Source organism: Heptranchias perlo, chromosome 40 (assembly GCF_035084215.1).
Source record: "Heptranchias perlo isolate sHepPer1 chromosome 40, sHepPer1.hap1, whole genome shotgun sequence".
NCBI classification, from domain to species: Eukaryota; Metazoa; Chordata; class Chondrichthyes; order Hexanchiformes; family Hexanchidae; genus Heptranchias; species Heptranchias perlo.
In genome coordinates this window covers 1,347,499-1,367,447 of record NC_090364.1, presented here as the reverse complement: position 1 = coordinate 1,367,447, position 19,949 = coordinate 1,347,499, and the positions used below count along the sequence as shown (strand labels likewise).

At 41.6% G+C, this 19,949-nt stretch overlaps 1 protein-coding gene across 6 annotated transcripts in view; it reads right to left on the bottom strand.

Annotated features, from left to right (window-relative positions):
• LOC137305457 (RNA binding protein fox-1 homolog 2-like) overlaps positions 1-19,949 on the bottom strand; it is a 246,542-nt gene that overhangs the window by 166,272 nt on the left and 60,321 nt on the right. For all 6 annotated transcript variants that reach the window (XM_067974292.1, XM_067974291.1, XM_067974295.1 and 3 more), the window contains exon 2: positions 10,383-10,433. In XM_067974292.1, the coding sequence (XP_067830393.1) occupies positions 10,383-10,433 (51 nt within the window). The remainder of the gene's footprint in view (positions 1-10,382; positions 10,434-19,949) is intronic.

Below are 19,949 nucleotides of genomic sequence, written 5' to 3'. Positions count from 1 at the left end.
CTATAATTGCCTGCACCACAAGGACTGCAGTGGTTCAAGAAGGCGGCTCACCACCACCTTCTCAAGGGCAATAAATGCTGGCCTTGCCAGCAACGCCCACATCCCATGAATGAATGAAAAAAAATAAACTGGCCGCTGCACGCTTTGATAAGGAGGTGCGGGGCGGGGTGGAGGATAGAAATCAGACAGAGTTCATGTTCCCTGTCATTATCCAGCAACTCTCACTGCAAGTATGTATGTTGGGTGAGGACAGGATCAGGTTTGGCTCTATCACACCTCCTCCCTGATGGTCACATAGCTTTTTGACTCTCCATCAAGACTCACATGAATAAGGGTGACTAGTGATTATGAGTCAATACTTTCAGGAAAGTGGGGGGGGGGGGGGGGGGGCGGGGAGAAAAAAATTGACAACACAGATATCCTGCAAGTCACAACAGCTTCTGTAGCAGAACGAAGGGGTGCAAATAATCACCAATTTAGTGACTTATGTCACATTCATAGTTCATCAACAAAACATTTTCCCTATTGCAGTACCAACCTTAAGTCAAATGTGCACAAGGAAACAATGAAACAATACAATTTATCAAATAATAACAAAAGAAATAGAAATAAACCTACCATCCTCTCTCCAGTTCCACAATGGCCAATTTCCTGTTAAGTTTTTATTCCAAGTTTGGAAGATGCAACTGGCATGTTTTCCAAAGCAAAGCAATTACACAGCTGGTTCAACTACAAGTGGCAAAATTCTTTAAAATAAGACTTTGTCCATCCATTAAAAGTTAATAAAGCTGTGTGTAACTCAAATATTACGTGGCTAGGCACAAAAAATTTTGAATGAAATTAAAAATGTTTCCAGTCTGCCAGCTGGAAGAATCCTGTGTGAAATGAGTTTGGACCATCCCAATAGAGCCCTCAGTGGACACAAGAGACACTGCACAAAAATGCCCATCATTTGTCAGGCTCACTAAGGATAGCCAAACATTGGTGCAGGAGGGGTCCTCTCGTAAAGTTGAGCCTGAGGCACATTGTTTGAATAGACTAGAGGAAGAATTACTCTGAAGCCCCACTTCTGAACTGATGATGGAGGGAAGGTAATTGATGAAGCAGCTGAAGATGGTTGGGCCTAAAACTCTGCCCTGAGGAACTCCTGCAGCAATGTCCTGAGGCTGAGATGATTGGCTTTTAACAACCACATCCATCAACAATTTTTCCATTTCCCAGTATGAACCTTGATTAGCATCAATTTCACACAAAAAAAAGTTTTAAAATTTATCTGAAATGGGATTTGACTGTATCCATTATATAGTGAAAGGAAAAGAAATATTAAAATGTTGTGGAAATAAATTTCTCTAATGTTACCAACGTTTTGTGATATTTCTGTGATCCAAGAGAAACACTGAACGATTGACAAAACTGACACATAATCTAGCTAATGCGAGCCTGGCCCAAAGGGCCATTTCTAGGCAAAAAGTGTGGACCGGGCACTGACTTGTCCTACAGCAATCCTCTGTCGAAGACAATATACTCAAATCACATTCGAAAAAGTCAAATCCTGGCAAGGTACCAACGGGAACTACTCTGGATTCACCAACACCCACTTATGTATATTGTGGATCTCCCAGCCAACGGCAAACTCCTAATGGAGCTGCGGCAGCATTAGTCCCAGTAGAGGCATTGTACACTAATGTGGATTCTAAAGACAGCAAAGCCTCAGCCTCAGCCTCCAATGTAAAGACCAGAGTAATGAAAAAAGATGTGCGTTTTTGTTTAATAAAAGTTGACTTACTCATTTTATACAACATATTTTTAACATTCAGGTTTTTCTACTGGAATTCATAGGTCTCACTGATGTCATCAAAAAAATGCCATGATAATCATTAAGCTTTGCAATCATGCAACAGAATAATTCCCTTTCTTATAATATCCAAAAAAAGACCCTTGGGATCAGGGTTACCATCTTCAGCAAAGGTTCAGTAAGGCATGAAAAATCTAGAGGAATGGTGGAAAAAAACAATTCCTACATCAGCAAAAGTTCATTTTTGGAAACAAACCAGAGAGCTCACTAACCCATTTTTAAAAAAAACTGCTGTGATATATTATAAAGGAATAAAAAAATGTCAGAGTGTATTCAAAGTTAGAATTTGTTCCCTCAGTTTTGACATGGCTTTCAGATTGGTCAAACTCTTGCTGTTTCACATAATCCAAACCCAGTCAAGTATGCTACAGCCTTGAATACATTCTTATCCATCAGTTATTCTCTGTAGTCTGTGTAATACTCCTGTGTACATTGTATCTCATTGTTTATAAGTGAAAATACTTGGTGGTTGCTACTTCAACAGTGAAGTGGGCAATGCTAATTAAGTGGCAGAATGCCTGAGGTTTTCCAGTTCCACAGAGCTTTCCAACTACTACAACCATCTTGTAGCTGAGATATGCCAATCATCTCTGCATCCTGCCCGTCAAAAAGAAAGAAAATGGCCACAAACTTGAGCATATTAGACTGCATTTTGAAGCATATTTGCTTCTCAATGCCCACACTTGTTCCTGTGCCTCACGTACCCAGTATTTCAAAGCATAGTACGATTACATTTATCCTGGAAACCCAAATAGTACACCAGGCAGGAAAAAAATGCATCCATTTATAGCTTTAATTTTAATAGTCAACCAGTACTAGATTACTGCATTTTAGTTTGATCCTTTTCCCCTTGTCGGAACTGCAATTTATAATGTATTAGAATTGATACAGATCTTCAGTTGTATAAAGTATCCAAGGACCTCAGACCGTCCTTCAAATTCTCCAGTTGGAATATAACAGTTTCTGTGACAACAGATCGATATTCTGCCCTTGCATTATCCTAACCTCTAGTCACAGAGACAAAGCGAGAGATCGATGGTCCCGTGAGGAGCATTCAGCTACTGCTGCTGTATTCAGCACTGGCAACAGCGGTCAAAGGGTAACCAATGCCTGCTTCAATTCATTCCCCAGAAATGAAGGGGCTGGAAGCAGCCAAGCACAACACATCAATGACTTCCAGTCAACTCACACTAGATGGATAAATATATAAAATAGGTGAGTTAGAAAGTTTAAGGCAGCCAAAAACGAATCACCCGGCACATTTTATTAATCCACAGTATGAAACTGCCAACTAGGACAAGGTCAAGATCTCTCCCCACTGTCATCAAAAAACAAGATACCAACTCTTTTAGCAGGAGAACAACAACAACAAAAATTACATGTTCTTTATTCCGAAAGTCAGGCTAGGTTACTTATGAAATTCAGAACTGTGCCCAGTGATTACACCTAGGCCTCACCCCACCCCCTCCCCTACTCTTCTGGATCCTTCTCCTCCTTCAAGCTCTTCACTCTGTTCCAGCACCTTCAATCAAAATCCTTGCTGTGTACCGCCCTCCCCAGCTCCATGCCAACTTTCTCACCAAGATATCCTTCCTCCCTTAGCCTCTGCTCCTAACCTTCCCCAGTTTACGATCCATTCTAGCCTAAGTCCCCCATCACTCTGCAGTTTTTCTCCCATCTCCAAGCTCATCTCCTCCAGGAGACCCAACTCCTGCTCCTCCATCTACTCCCCATTCAAATTCTCCTCCTGGCCCAAATGCCAGCGGATTTTTTAATGATTTCCTTTCCTCAGGCACCATCCTTCTCTCTTCCAAGGCCACCAGCATCACTCCGTCCTTGGTGATGGAGACCATCAGCTTCAGCTCGACCATCCTTTTCAACTACTGCCCATCCCTAATCTTGCTTCCTCTCCAAGATCCTTAAACATGCCACCGTCACTCTGCAACATACCTACATCTCCACAAAATACCCAGTTCGAAAGCTTTCAGTTCAATTTCTGCCCTTCTCACAGCACCCATCCACTCTGGCCAAAATCATGAATTACATCCTCTGAGACTGTGAATTGTCCACCTTGTCCTCCTCAACCTCTCCATAACGTTTTATACAATTGACCACACCATCCTCCTCCATTGCCTCATCTGTTGTACAGCTCCATGGAACTACTCTCATATGGTTCCACTCCCCTCTATTTGAACACAACCAGTGTAGCTCTCCTTTCCACCCTTACACAGTCACCTCCAGATCCCACCTAAGGATCTATCTTTGACTGACTCCTCTTTCTCTACTGCCATTTGGTGACATTATCCATAGATTCCCTCAACCCCACGACTACTTCTGCGTTGTCTGACTGAGTGTCCAACATTGTCGCAAACGAATCAAAACTTCATCTAACTGAACATTAGAATCATAGAAAGTTACGGCACAGTAGGCGGCCATTCGGCCCATCGTGTCCATGCAAGCCAAAAAAGAGCTATCCGGCTTAATCCCACTTTCCAGCACTTGGACCGTAGCCCTGTAAGTTACGGCACTTCAAGTGCACATCCAAGTACCTTTTAAGTGAGTTGAAGGTTTCTGCCTCTACCACCCTTTCAGGCAGTGAGTTCCAGATCCCCACCACCCTCTGGGTGATAAAAATTCTTCTCTGCTCCCCTCTAATCCTTCTACCAATTACTTTAAATCTTTGCCCCCTGGTCACTGACTCCTCTGCTAAGGGAAATAGGTCCTCCCTATCCACTCTATCTAGGCCCCTCATAATTTTATACATCTCAATTAAATCACCCCTCAGCCTCCTCTATTCCAAAGAAAACAACCCCAGCCTATCCAATCTTTTCAGATAGCTAAAATTCTCAAGCCCTGGCAATATCCTCGTAAATCTCCTCTGTACTCTCTCTAGTGCAATCACATCTTTCCTGTAATGTGGTGACCAGAACTGTATGCAGTACTCAAGCTGTGGCCTAACCAATGTTTTATACAGTTCTAACATAACCTTCTTGCCCTTATATTCAATGCCTAGGCTAATAAAGGAAAATATCCCGTATGCCTTTTTAACCACCGTATCTAACCACTGTATCTAAATTAAGAAATTTGTGGATGACACAACGATAGGCCGTGTGGTTGATAGTGAGGAGGAAAGCTGTCGACTGCAGGAAGATATCAATGGACTGGTCAGGTGGGCAGAAAAGTGGCAAATGGAATTCAATCCGGAGAAGTGTGAGGTAATGCATTTGGAGAGAACAAACAAGGCAAGAGAATACACAATAAATGGGAGGATACCGAGAGGTGTAGAGGAAGTGAGGGACCTTGGAGTGTATGTCCACAGATCCCTGAAGGTTGGAGGACAGGTAGATAAAGTGGTTAAGAAGGCAGATGGAATGCTTTCCTTTATTAGCCGAGGCATAGAATATAAAAGCAGGGATGTTATGCTGGAACTGTATAAAACATTGGTTAGGCCACAGCTTGAGTACTGCGCACAGTCCTGGTCACCACATTACAGGAAGGATGTAATTGCACTAGAGAGGATGCAGAGATTTATGAGGATGTTGCCAGGACTGGAGAATTTTAGCTATGATGATAGATTGGATAGGCTGGGGTTGTTTTCCTTGGAACAGAGGAGGCTGAGGGGTGATTTGATTGATGTGTACAAAATTATGAGGGGCCTAGATAGAGTGGATAGGAAGGATTTATTTCCCTTGGCGGAGGGGTCAATAGCCAGGGGGCATAGATTTAAAGTAATTGGTAGAAGGATTAGAGCAGAAATGAGGAAAAGTTTTTTTCACCCAGAGGGTGGTGGGGGTCTGGAACTCACTGCCTGAGAGGGTGGTAGAGGCAGAAACCCTCAACTTATTTAAAAAATACCTGGATGTGCACCTGAAGAGCCGTGACCTGCAGGGCTACGGACCAAATGCGGAAGTGGGATTAGGCTGGGTGGCTTGTTTCTCCGCCGGCACGGACACGATGGGCCAAATGGCCTCCTCCTGTGCTGTAAATTTTCTATGATTCTACCTGTCCTGCAACCTTCAGGGATCTGTGGACATGCACTCTGGTCCCTCACTTCCTCCACACCTCTCAGTATCCTCCCATTTATTGTGTACTCCCTTGCCTTGTTTGACCTCCCCAAATGCATTACCTCACACTTCTCTGGACTGAATTCCATTTGCCACTTTTTTGCCCACCGAACCAGTCCATTGATATCTTCCTGCAGTCTACAGCTCTCTTCCTCACTATCAACCACACGGCCAATGTTTGTATCATCTGCAAACTTCTTGATCAAGCCCCACACATTCAAGTCCAAATCATGAATATATACCACAAAAAGCAAGGGACCAAGTAATGAGCCTTGCGGGACCCTACTGGAAATAGCCTTCCAGTCACAAAAACACCCATCAACCATTTTTCTTTGCTTCCTGCCACTAAGCCAATTTTGGAGCAAACTACCCATTTTCCCTTGGATCCCATGGGCTTTTACTTTTTGACCAGTCTGCCATGTGGGACCTTGTCAAAAGCCTTGCTAAAATCCATGTACACTACATCAAACGCATTACCCTCATTGACCCTCCTTGTTACCCGCTCAAAAATTTCAATCAAGTTAGTCAGACACGACCTTCCCTTAAAAAATCCATGCTGACTGTCCTTGATTAACCCATGCCTTTCTAAATGACGACTTACGCTGTCCCTCAGAATTGATTCCAATAATTTGCCCAAAGGCCAAAGACAACCAAAGCCGTGGTTTTTAGCTCCTATCATCAATCTGCTCCCTTATCACTGACTTGATCCCTTTCCCCAGTCCCTCGCTCAGGCTGAACCACACCACAAAAAACCTTGGAATCCCATCCAACTCAGACCTGAGCTTCCAACTCCACATCCCATCAATGACCAAGGATGCTTATTTCCACCTCCACAATGTGGCCTGCGTTTACCCTAACCTCAGGGCCTCTAACACTGACACCCTTATTCATGCCTTGGTCACCTCTAGGTTTGATTTTTTTTCCACTTCGTCCTTGCTTCCCTCCCATCCTCCACTCTCCATAAACTCCAACTTGTCCAAAACTCAGCTATCCATATTGTCCGGAACCAATTCCTGCACACGTATTACCCCTGGCCTCAGTAACACACATTAAATTTAAACTCATCCCCAAACCCCTCCACAGCCGTACCACACCTCACCCTGCCTCTACAACCTTCTCCATCCTTGTATCTCTTCCCACATCCTTTGGTCTTTTTGTCTTGTACACTGCCCTTCTTCCCACCAGTGGTGACAGGCCCTACTTTTTAACTCCCTCCCTAAAACTCATCACCTCCCCACTTCTATTACCAACTTCAAAACCTTTCACAAAACTATTTTAACCAAGCTTTGAGTCATCTTCCCAAATCTCTACCTCCATGATTCAGGATCAGTTCTATTATGCATCACATGGTAAAACCTTCCTCCATGCCTCTGCCTCTTCAAATATGATTTCTTCAATGCTCTCCTTGCCGACCTCCCTCTTTACATAAACTTCAATTTGCCCACATCACACACTGCCTCTTTCTATCCAAAATTAAATCTTGCAGACCAATCCTTGCAAACCTCCACTGGCTCCTAATCCACCCAGCATATCAACTTTGCACTCATTTTTAAATCCACCCTACTTCTCCAACCTACATTCCAGCAGCACTCTCTGTTCTTCGAACTCTGGTACACTATGCGTCCTTTACCCTCCACTCCCACCACCCACCCCCCTCACCACTCCACTCCCCTTTTTGGCAGAGTCTTCATCCTGCACTCTGGAATTCTCAAACAGCTCATCCTATCTTCCTACTTTCAAAACATCAAATCTCCCTCTTTGCCTGTGCATAACGTCCTTCCCCTTGCCAGCCTCCTGCAAAGCATTATGGGATATGTTGCTATGTGCAAGTTGCTCCCCCTTCTTCATCTTACTGTGCAGCAGAAAACTTGCATCCGGGCCCCCATCAATGTTGCTCTAAAACTAGCTGCTCGGAAATGCACATGCACGAGCAGGGCAATTCGCTAATTCCTCAGGGAAAGCACCAAGCCTCTACTCAACATTACACCAAAGTTACCTTTCTGAGATCAGAAACATAGCACACAAGGAGCAATGGGAATCTATCATTCCATGACACAGTTTTCTAAGGCTTTGTACAGAATACTATCTTAATACAGAATAAGAAATTCAATCCTTTTTAAAGCATTCAGCATTAGAAACAAAAGAGAAAAATCATATTTGCAAACATAGGAGTGAGCGAGTTTGTATTCTGGAAGACACTTATTAGTTACAATTAACTGTGAGCACCAAATGTGACGAGTTTAGCATTGTTCAGGATTAATTTCCTGCTTAGAATCCTTCAGGCACATTTTGATAAGACAATTCTTTACCACCATCCCCACAACCCCACTAAATTCCCACTGCTGCTGTTCAAAGTTCCTCCTTCAGTCTGCAAGACTATTCAATTTAACAAATTTCTCCCACAGATGTCATAAAATCCATTCTACGATCAGAGGATGGAGCAGTTAGTGCAAGATTCAGAGCATATTTGTTCAAATACATGCCCTCTACTGATTTCTCAAGAGTTCTTAAAACAACACTGCCTTACTGTGTAATTAGACCATTCTCTGGGCCGCCTCAAGTTAGAATACTGCGTTCTATCACTATCATCAGTGCCCGTCATATCTTCAGTCTGTGTAGCTATAAATAACATGGGTGATTGATCCTGTTTGAGCCCCCTTCCCCATCTCCCTCAACAAGACCACAACAATGCACAAGTAATACTATTGAAACTACATGTCCTTGCATTTAGTTTGTGTACTGATGAATGCGCCACCAGGAAGGTTTAGAATCAAATGGACATTTCCCTAATGGTGCAAAGGGAAAATGCACAAACGCAGTGGCCTTATAGACTCTCAAGTTAGGTTCCTGATCTGTGCTCAGTCAGGATGGTGAGGGGCCACTACAACTGGTCTGTGTCCAAGGACGTTAGTGGGGGTGGGTGGAAAAAAATTAGCCATAGTTCCCACTTTTGATTGCTATTCTGTGACCCGCCAGAAAGTGTACATATGAACAGGTGAAGACAGACATTTGGGCAAGGCACCTGAAAAATATATTGGTGCTTGTGGAGATGTATTCTGGCACAAATCATTGCTTTCAAGAAAGAAGCATTAAAAGGGAGATTTTTTTTTGAGGTTTGTAGTATTTTCAAATTGCAGACAGTTAATCCTCAGCCTCGTATAAAGTAGTTACTGTCCAACTTTTCATCAGGGTAAAAAAAAGTTTGAAAAATGCAGAACAAAGCTGTTGTTGAATTTTTGCCACCCAGGCATAAAGCAAATGAGAGGCACTAAGTTCTCCACGTACTTTTATAGTTGGGGTGGGGAAGTGCTAGAACAGCTTTCACCTTTAAAACTGATGAGGATATAGTCTCCTCTCTCAGACAGATGTGTCAATCAAAATGAAAGGAGTTTGAGGCAGTCTCAATCCAAAGCAGAATCCATAGCACAACACTGCCCACAATAAATGATCACTAACTGAAAATCTCACTCAGAGGATGTGACATTAAAACTAAGTTACAATGGTGTACTGGGATACTCTTAGTAAATTTTTATTAAAGCTGTATTGACGAAACACCACTCTGCATCTAACTCAAGCTATACCCAACATGGAAATACAAAAAGTATCCATCCTCAAGGAGTGAATATTTCAAGAGCAGAAATTTTTTTTTTTAAAAATCGACCTTAAATTTTGTGAGGCTTGGATTGAGGCGAAAATAATCACATGCAAAGATTGCATTTTGTTACATCAATCCTTACTGCAGTCTGTTCACTGTAGCAATAATCATAGACCATAACACTGCCAGCCAGTTATGACAGAAAAAAAACAAAAGACCAGACACTTAAACAAATCCATGCTTCCCCAGTGGCTCAGTATCACACAGACCACAAGGTTTTCCGTCTTCAGCCTGTTTTGAGTTAACTTATATCAACAATATCGGTGATACAATTCACCTCAGCATCCCTGGGTTAGAGAGAGGAAAATTGGCCAATATGCCCAATTCTGAGCACTGACAACCTAAAGCGCAGAGTGAGGACAGGAACAGGTTCAGCTATCATCTTTTTTATTTTCTTCTTTCTCCCCCACCTTCCTTCCCACGTAAAGCACCTTGGGATGTTTTCTACATTAAAGGCACTGTATAAATTGTTGTTGTTATTTTTATTACCTAGGCTCACACATGACCACTTAGACAAGCACCAGCCCCTGTGGAACCCAGCAAGGAGTTAAAACCTTCATGGAGGGGAAAGTTGTCAGAAAAGGGAGAGGGGAATTAAATGCATCTTTCAACAACATATCAGCACTAACAAATCACAACACTTTTAAACGATAACTGTCCATCACAGCACTCCTGTAACCGTGAATCAGATTTAGTTTAAACACAGAAACATACAAGCTTAATGGCTAGCAGTAAAATAGAAGGCGTTTCATTAAAATGGTGCTTTGATTTGAGAAACTCATGAACCTTCACTTTAATTTGTGCATACCTGACTCTTCAAGGTCTGGAAGGGAAGGTATCCCTGGGTCAAGACTTCACTCTGAAGAAGAAACAACAGTCTTTTTAGAACACATGCATCTTCATCGTCATTTATTTAGATCAGTGATATCGTGTAAAACAGACACCGAGAAACCTGCTTCAGGAGGTTTATAAATCAGGATTCCGATCAACTGTAGAAATTACATCAATGTCAAAAATCTATCGCTATGCATTGCGTGCGCCATCATACATTACCCCACTACAATTTTACAGCAACAACTATGAACAAGGTTCGAATATACACTCTGCAGCTGTCCCATTTCCCAAGGTTTATGTCACTAATTCTTTTGTTCTAATAAACCTATTTGCAGATTACAGACATCTGAAACTTATCAACAAATGCAATCCTACTACTGTCATCCATTATTAATCCATTAGACTGGTAATGTATTAGTCAAGTGTGGAGGGTGGGAACGCAAGTGTTTACACAACTATAAAGAGTTGACTATGAATAGAAAGATGTTCAGATTTCTCCACAGGAAGAGCAGTTAGTGGAAACCACTTTTGTGGGAGAGTTCATGGAAGGAAGGGGGGAAGAAATCTGAATCTGGGTTTTCGTACATACTATGAGCACAGTCATCTTGAGGATTACAGACCACTAACAAAAGTGTAGTGAAGAGAAAAGAGTGTTTTACAACTTCAAAAAGTGCCGATCAGCGTGTTGCCAAAACATGGCTCTAATTAAATGCGTTGGATGTCACTGTACCAAGCACACACACTATCTGCACAGTGATTTCCAGCAATAAGCAGGAATGAACTCAACAGCAACAAGTTTCCAGTGACAAATAGATCTCCCTACCTTTGGTGAAACAGTGTAAATTCTGATCAGACCCCTTTTTATTGGGCCGTTGATCAACATCAGTGAAATATTCTGGAAAATGTAATGATTTGGCCATGTGTTCTTTCGGTTTTTTTCCCTTTCGAGAGGGGAGCTAGATGTACTGATGGGAAGGGGGGAGTGAAAGAAGGGGAACAAACAAGAGGAGAGAACAGCACCAATTAAAATAACATGAATCCTGTTGGATTCCAATCAGAGTACAGAATTCAGACATTTATACTAGAATAATTACTGAGCACCTGAGAGCACTGTTCTGACATGGCTGGAATTTTAAAGCTAGCTGGGGTTGGTTGCACCTTTTAAAAACGATTGACTATACATTATTTTGATTGATAAAGTGTCACAAGACAGCCTCTTAACACAGGCATAACTGCCAAAAATACACAAGTACCAGTCCCTGGATTGCTCCTCATCCATTTAGAACTTGGCTTCTCAATAAAGCACTGCACAAAAACAAGATATTAAATTGCAGGGGGACACGCCGTTCTCCCAAAGGCAGAATCAGATGATCCAATAGCTGAACACAAAGTAACAAACACCAAACAGCATCCTTTGCATTTTACAATAGATGGGTCGACAGTAACGGTAAGCAGCACACATCGGCGTAATCTTGGTTTCCAACAGGACTCAAAATTTGAGGAAATGCTTGTGGTAGAAATTGCTATGACAAATTGTTGCAACTCTATCACTGTCAGATGCTCATTAGAAAGTCAGATTTTAAACAGTCTCCTCATACTACTGCAGACACATCAACTCAGATTTTCTGTATCACAGATTCGATGTCTATCGCACAGTCTCACTTAAATGTGCTCTAAACTCACCGAAAATGAAAACTACTTTGATTTAATTGTCTCTTAAAACGCTTCAACGTGTTCACATTTCATATCGTGTTTGTGTTCCAATATGTTTCAGGGTTAAAGATGTGAGTAAACAGTGACAATTGAAAACTTTGGCTCTTGGATTCTTGCGAGGAAAGTCATTCTGACACCTTCAAAATGCTTAAAATCCACAAGCAACCAGGAGCTTCACCCCTGGACCTCCACCGGGACATTGCCCTGGACACTGCTGGGCCCTCAGGCAGCTCCCGGACCTCGGACCCTGGCACGTTTGGAGAGACTCTCTCACTGATTTCAGTACTTAAAGGTTGGCACCTCCGCTACTGTACTGTAGTAGTGAGTGGCCATTACTAATTTGAATACAAAGTGGGAGTGCTTAGTGGGTGTGGCTGCTTTCTGAACTAGAACAATCTGAAAGGGATCCAAGGCACATGACTGTAGACCCTGACATCACATTCCAACTACAGATCACGTTCCAACACTAAAAACAGAGGGAACAGAAACTGCAATCCAACTGTAATTTCAGGGATTTCCATTTTAATCAGCACATGGGCATTCAAAGGGCAAGGGAAGAAGCAGTGATACTGCAGAAAAACAACTAAATTTAGCCAATGTGCTTATAAACACATCACTGTGAACATAACAGACAATTACTGTTCTGCCAACAAGTATCAGCCCAAATAATTTCCCAGCCACCAATCTAAATTCTAACAATTTGAACCAACCCAGGATTATTGTTCTGCACTAGCGCTCAGCTCTAAACCAAACTAGCACACAAGAATGGTCAAGGACAAAGAAAGGCCATTTGCAGTTCGTACCTCTAGTACGCCATCTCCCATTGTGGTCGTCACCCAATATTTATGTCTCTACTGCCCATCAGCTACTGGAATGAAGCTTTAGCAGCAACTGCTTGCCTCTCTGCACCCAAATCATGGTAAAAAGAGAATACTTGCATTTATAAAGCATCTTTCACATCCTCGGAACATCCAAAAGCGCTTCACAGCCAATGAATTACTTTTTGAAATGCAACCACTATTCTTTTGTAGGCAAATAAGGCAGCCAATTTGCTCACAGCAAGATCCCACAAGCTGCAATGAGATTAGTGACCAGTTGTATCGGTTGAGGGATTAACATTCCAGGACACCAGGAGTAAGAAGTAGTATGCAATCTTTTCTATCCACCTGAACCGCAGACGTCTTGGTTTAGCTTCTCAACTGAAGGACAGCACCACCGATGATGCAGCACTCCAAGAAGTGGTAGGTACTGAATGCTGGATATATGAGCAAACGGTCTCGTACCCAAACTCCAGGTAACACATTCCAGCAGCCGTCATACCAAGCCTCAGTTTCAGCTATGTGCTGAATTTCAGCTCTTAGCATAGTAGAAGCAGCTAACCAGGATAACTTGAGGTGTTGCATACCTAGGAGTTCTGAAGCATGAAGGAGAACTGTATAGACACACTTCTTATACACCACAAGCTTGAAGTGCATTTTTCATTGTGGGCACCAAGACCTATGTCCAAGTTAAAGCTGGCATTAGCCAGAGCCTGAGGGACCAACACTGATCAACAACTGGGACAGACAGCACTTATACCTTCCCATTAATATCTGAGATCCTCTCAAGCCATGCAAAGCCATTACTATGAAATCCCAGCAACAGTCGGGGCCTTCAGAAGAGATGCAGTGAAAATAAACTTCATTACATTTTTCATTTTTGAATTATTTTACAAATTTAAATAACTCACAATAAAAGTGTTAAAATTAAAACAAAATAGTAGCAGTCTGTATATAGAACACTACAGTGTAATAGAAGTGCAAGCTGTGGCAATTGTTGGTCTGTATCAAATTATCTGACCTCAGTTGCATTCAAAGTGAGGCACTACAATTTAAGTCGGCATCACAGGCTGGGGAGAGGTAAGGTCAGGAGGGGAGGAGAGAGGAGGTAAAAATATAAATCCAGCCAAGTCTTTGTGCCTGATCACTATTCAAAGACTAGTGACAAAAAGTGGATGTGTGTGGACATCAGGTGAGGGAAGGATCAGGCTCAGCTGTGATGCCTACTCAGGTTGAACAGCCTGCTAACATTCACCAACTAGGCTTATGTATAAAGATTGTTACTTGGTCAAGAAATCAAAAAGCTGCAGGTTCCACGCAGCCAATCCTGACTCAAATCAGCATCTCTTTTTTTTAAAAAAAGGGAAGAAAATTGGAGCAAGCAGGAGAAAGAGAGGAAAGAGAAAAAAATATTAAAACAACAAAATACAATATTCAGGTTTGATTAAAAATGTACACGAAGCATATGGCAGAAAAATTGTCATTTTACGCTGTCCATTTCATGTTTCCATTCTTTTCAGGTAAAGAAATTGTTCCTTTTTACACCAAAAGGAAAGCATGGGTAGCACTTTTAAATCTAAAATACATTAGGGGTTCTCCCCATCCACTTCTAAGACCACTCCAACATCTAACCTTAAATTATTTACTGCATAGTTTAAAAGTAGGTGGCAAAAAAATAATTATTTGAGGTACAACAAATAAGAACTGCTGCAAAATCTAGGAGACTTCCACTCTCTCGACTCCCCACTATAGCAAAAGCTGTGGATCGGTCAGTGTGAAAGAACTCCAAGTTCACATACTGCAGCAAAGGGCTCCAGGCTTCACCTCACAATAATGAAAGTATGGGAAGGAGATGCCTCAAGGTTATCTGAATCCCTGAAATATTATAAAATGAATTTTGCTTGGGAGGATCCAGTTGCTCTAAGCTATTGAACATTCTGGTCAGTGATTGTGGGGATCAGAACATTTTAGACACAACACAGAAAAAAATTACAGATCAACTGCCAAAACCAGATGTCTTACCAGCTCTATATAACTACAGCACTAGTAATCTGGATGTTGCTATCCAATCATTTTTGGGTACTGAAGGAGTCAATGGAGAACAAAGCTGCAAATCAATCCAGTTAAAACAAATAGAAGCCAAATCTAATTTGTGCCTAATCTGCTCAGATCAAGTCATCAAAGGCCATCTAAACACAGACAGGGAATTGGATGAGCCCGGATTTAATAACAGCCTAATACACTCAAACGCCTCCGCTAGAATATAAACAAAAGGCCTTGACAAAAAAGCAATCGCTCCTCCACAAAGGCCACACACCAACGATTCCAATCAGACCAATAACAACACTTTATTACACAAGGGCAATAGCCGCACTCCAGTTCAAATGGCAGGTGAGGCGTGGTGACCCTGGCAAATTATATTTCTATTGCTATTTCTCTGCTGTGCTGTGCAATGACCAAACAAGTCATTTTACACTGCGCAGGGGAGTAAAATGAAAATCTCTCTCGTGTTCTTTCCTCACCAACACCTCCCCCCCGCCACTCTTTCAAAAGCAGTCTAGATTTTTTTGGTGGACTATATACTTTTGGTAAATGCACACCAGGAACGAGATCTTGAACTGGGACTCTTACCATCAATACCCAGTTAAGAAAAATCAATCCAATGAAGTGATTAACATCCTGAATTTTCTCCTTGTTCTTTTTATAAAGTGAGTGCTGTTAATATCAATGGAACGAGATGGGATGAGTTACAGAGCCAGACAGCTCAAAGCAGTTGAAAGACAGTCATTAATCCAACATCTTACAGGAATCACAATTTATTAAAACAAAATGCTACCCCCCACCCTCCCCAATTTTCCCCTCTTCTTCTGAAGCTTGCTGGGAGGTATGATTCCATTGGTACCAGGCACCTCCTAATGTTGGAAGGTACTGGACTAAGAAGGGCGTTATATTGAAACCCAGTCCTGTCTTCACCCACACTTTCCAGGAAGAGGTAACTGGACAGTGATCATGAGTAGGATTTTTTTTAAACCCTCCTTAGTCCAGGGTGCTAAGGTCAATTTGAAGATCGTTTCACTTTAATGATATATGTTTATTCTGCTCCTTGATGCTTCAGTAACTCTTCCCTGCTAGTACCTCTGAAATTACATCAACACTTTTATTAAAAAAAGACAAATGCACCAGGATATTAACCTTTCAAGTACCACAGACAAGTTTACTCATCCAGGGATTGCTGACAATTATATTAGTACAATCCCTGAAGCTCACAACCCTTGGCCAAGTAAGCTTTCTGGTTTAATGTGTTAAAAACGGATCAAGAATTGACCTAGTTGCGCCTTAGTCTTGTTCACTGATTAACAAAATGTAAATATTCCATAAGTTTGCAACATCTGATGTTGGGATACATGGTACACTTGAACAAGATAGTCATGTCTGTGAAAAGCCAGCAGTATAAATAGGGTAGTTCCACTTGATAATTCATACACGGAGCCTAGATTCAGCACTGCTTACCACTATTTTCTGCTGGACTATGGGGCATTCACTACAGTGTACATCTGATTGCAAATGCACAAATTGCTTCATTCCTGAGGGCTATGTCTCAATAAGAGTGGACTGGAGTGTGCATAAAATGGCTAATTCACCAACAGCTTAGTTTCCATATTGACCTGAAGTTTAAAAACTACTGTTGAGAGACAGAAATATTAGATAAAAATAAGAGCCAGTGGCCAATTAGGTTTGGAAAAGGCACAATACAGGCATTTTAAAATACAGATACGTTTTTGAATTAATGACCAATGCTTCTAAACTAAAACTTCATCGGTTAAAAATTTACCATCTTGCTTTTTTGCCTACAAATGTAGAAACAGCATCATCCATTTACTGATTCATTCTCAGCAGCTTCACTTAGCACCAGCTCAGCTTAAAGCCTCCCTTAACAAAATATGCTTAAATAAGTACGTCCAGACACACAAATTGTTTTAAGAAATGATTTTGTTCGCTGCACGTCAGAAAATTATTTCTCCCCGATCAGAGTTAATGGGTTCATGATGTGAACAGACCAACAGCACCCCAGATTCCATCGGCAGTTTAGGGATTAGAGGAAATGATTAAAGTGATTACTACAGGACACTGGCCCGAAGCAGCATCTGCCAATTCCTGCACACAGCCAGCCCAGGGGGATGGGGAACAATCAATTACGTAACAGCTCGAGGGCTAAATATTTCCCCCCATTTCTGCTTTCATGTTATCAATTCTACCCATTCTCAGAGTAAGTTCATCACCATTCAGCAGGATGTGCTTCAGAGTTTTAGGCATCAGGTTTGTTTGTGTCTTGCCCTTTCTGTCCCCAGATATTCCACACAAGTCACACACTGTTACATCAATACGCTTGTCGCCGAACATAAAAAAGTCAGTTACACCAATGCAATTTAGTATGTGCCAGTGCACTTCAGTATACTCTTTCACCAAATATGTAACTATTACCCTTGTGCTATATAGCTCAAAATGCTCTCTCCCGACATAAACCAAGTTTAGGACAAAACCTATTGCTGGAAGCTTTCAGTTTCCGATGACAAAGCAGGAAAGCTTTGCATATTCACCATTGCAGTTTACTGGAAGGCTAGTGACACTATCATATGACTAGTTTCAAGTAAATATCTCACCATCAGTACCTTATTTTTTTCAAGAATCATAGATTGATCAAAGTTAGCCTTTTCTGTATTTTGTGGATATTTTTTGTGGAAACAGAGTGCTGATGAGATCATGGGGAGTGGAGGGCAGACGGTTTTCGAGCATTCACTGAATCAAACACTGTGAAGGACTTAAATAACAGGATTGCTGAATTACCCTAGGTTCGACAGCACCTCTGCTAAAACTGATGTACTCCCTCAGAGACTTGGGCTAAGTCGCTCCTCCAAATCTGTATGTTCATTATGGGAGATTTCAACATTCTGCAGGTTAAATGAGCAGGTTAGGGACAATCTAAAGTGAGGGTGAATATACAAATTCACCCCTCAAATACGTGAAGCAGACTACTAAGATTAGAACCTGTTTTGGGTTTGGCGTTTAGCAATCCACCAGCTGATTAACAACTTGGAACATAGGGAACAACTCTTCACTCTAATAGGGGAACCCAGAATAAGGAGAAAGCTGACAGAATCTGAGAATTCACACTATGCCAGTTAAAAGTGATGATGTGGAGATGCCGGTGATGGACTGGGGTTGACAATTGTAAACAATTTTACAACACCAAGTTATAGTCCAGCAATTTTATTTTAAATTCACAAGCTTTCGGAGGCTTCCCCCTTCACATCGTTCACCTGAGGAAGGGGGAAGCCTCCGAAAGCTTGTGAATTTAAAATAAAATTGCTGGACTATAACTTGGTGTTGTAAAATTGTTTACAGTTAAAAGTGAATCCAGGAATAACTTCTTTACACAAACTGTTGCAAGAATATGAGGACACACTGCCCAGAAGGACTTTGATGCAAAGTCAACTGAAGTGTTTAGAAGGGAAATAGGTACTTACTTGGGAAGTAACGGTATTAAAAACGACAGGGCATTGGAATTAAAAAGATAGAGCTGCCACGGCTAACAAAATGGCTGACCAGGCTTGATGGGCTGATCTACATTGTTTCCTGGTCCCCCAATGCCTCAAATTTAAAATTCCTGTCCTCTTCTTTAAACCCCTTGACTGCCTTGAATCTCTCCATCTGCGTAAGCTTCTCCATTCCTCTGACTCAAGCCTCATGTTCTCTCCTTTCCTTCGCTGCACAACTAACTGCCTTCAGTCACCTAGGTCGCACTCTCTAGAATTCCCTTCCTAAACCCTTCTGCTTCTCCAACTCCCTCCCCTCTTTAAAATCTAACTCTTTAATGAATCTTTCCTTTGGTTCAGTGTCCACTTTCCTCACACTTCTGTGAGATGCTTTAGGATATTTTTCTAATTTAAAGGTGCTATATAAATTCATGTTGCTGTTGATGTCCTGTTCCATAGAGATACATCAGATGCCTCCCCTTACAGATGAACACCACTAGAAATACATCACTGGCCAGGGTTGAAAAAGAAAAAATCCTGGGAGTAATCACTGATGATATCCTAATAGTCAGTGTATTCAGTTATCAATAAAGGCAAATCAAGTGCTAGAGTTCATCTGGAAAGTCACGGACAAAAAAGGTCTACTGACATTGTACAAATCAATGGCGAAGCCAATTCTGGAGTAGGCCATGCAGTTTTGGTTATCCTACTTCAAAAAGGATACAGATGCATTAGAAAGAGTTGATAGGACTGACCAGGATGATTCCAGGCCTTAGGGGTATAAATAACTAAGAAAGGCTCAAGCAACTAAACTTATTTTTGCTGGAAAAGACTGAGGAGAGGTGCGATATAGGTCTTTAATTGAAGCAAGCAAGCTATTTAAACTTGGAAAATGAGCAAAAGACCAGAGGGCTCAAGTACAAAATCCACAAACCTCAAGCAAGATTAGATTAGAAAAAGTTACTTGTTCTCTCCTCCCTTCCCCTACAGGAAAGAGAGCATGTAGAACAGGCTCACAGAGAAAGCAGCTGATTCAAGGCCAATTGACAGCTTACGAAGGCACCGGATTTATGACTGTTGAGAAAAGGGTTTGAAGGTTATAAAAATGTTAACTACGCTACTTGATTTTTTTTCCAGTGGAGCTAAAGGAAAGAGCTCAATATTTCTTAAAATGGAGGATCAAAGGATCAATTATGCATGGACTAGGTGGAGAAAGCTTGATGGGCTGAATGGCTTTTCTTGGCTCTGGATTTTATATTTCCTCCTATGTAAGACTAATATTACAGAATGCTCTTGATATGTACAGAAAACAATGAGGCCAAATAAAAGAAAAAGTCCATGGGGATTAATGTTGGCCCTATATTTAAATATAATGAAAATTTCAGTTTATGGAAAAATTGCAACAATGCACAAAGCTTTTCTTCCTCTCAGAGAATGGGAGCGACAATAAAACCACACAAAAAAAAAATCGAAGCA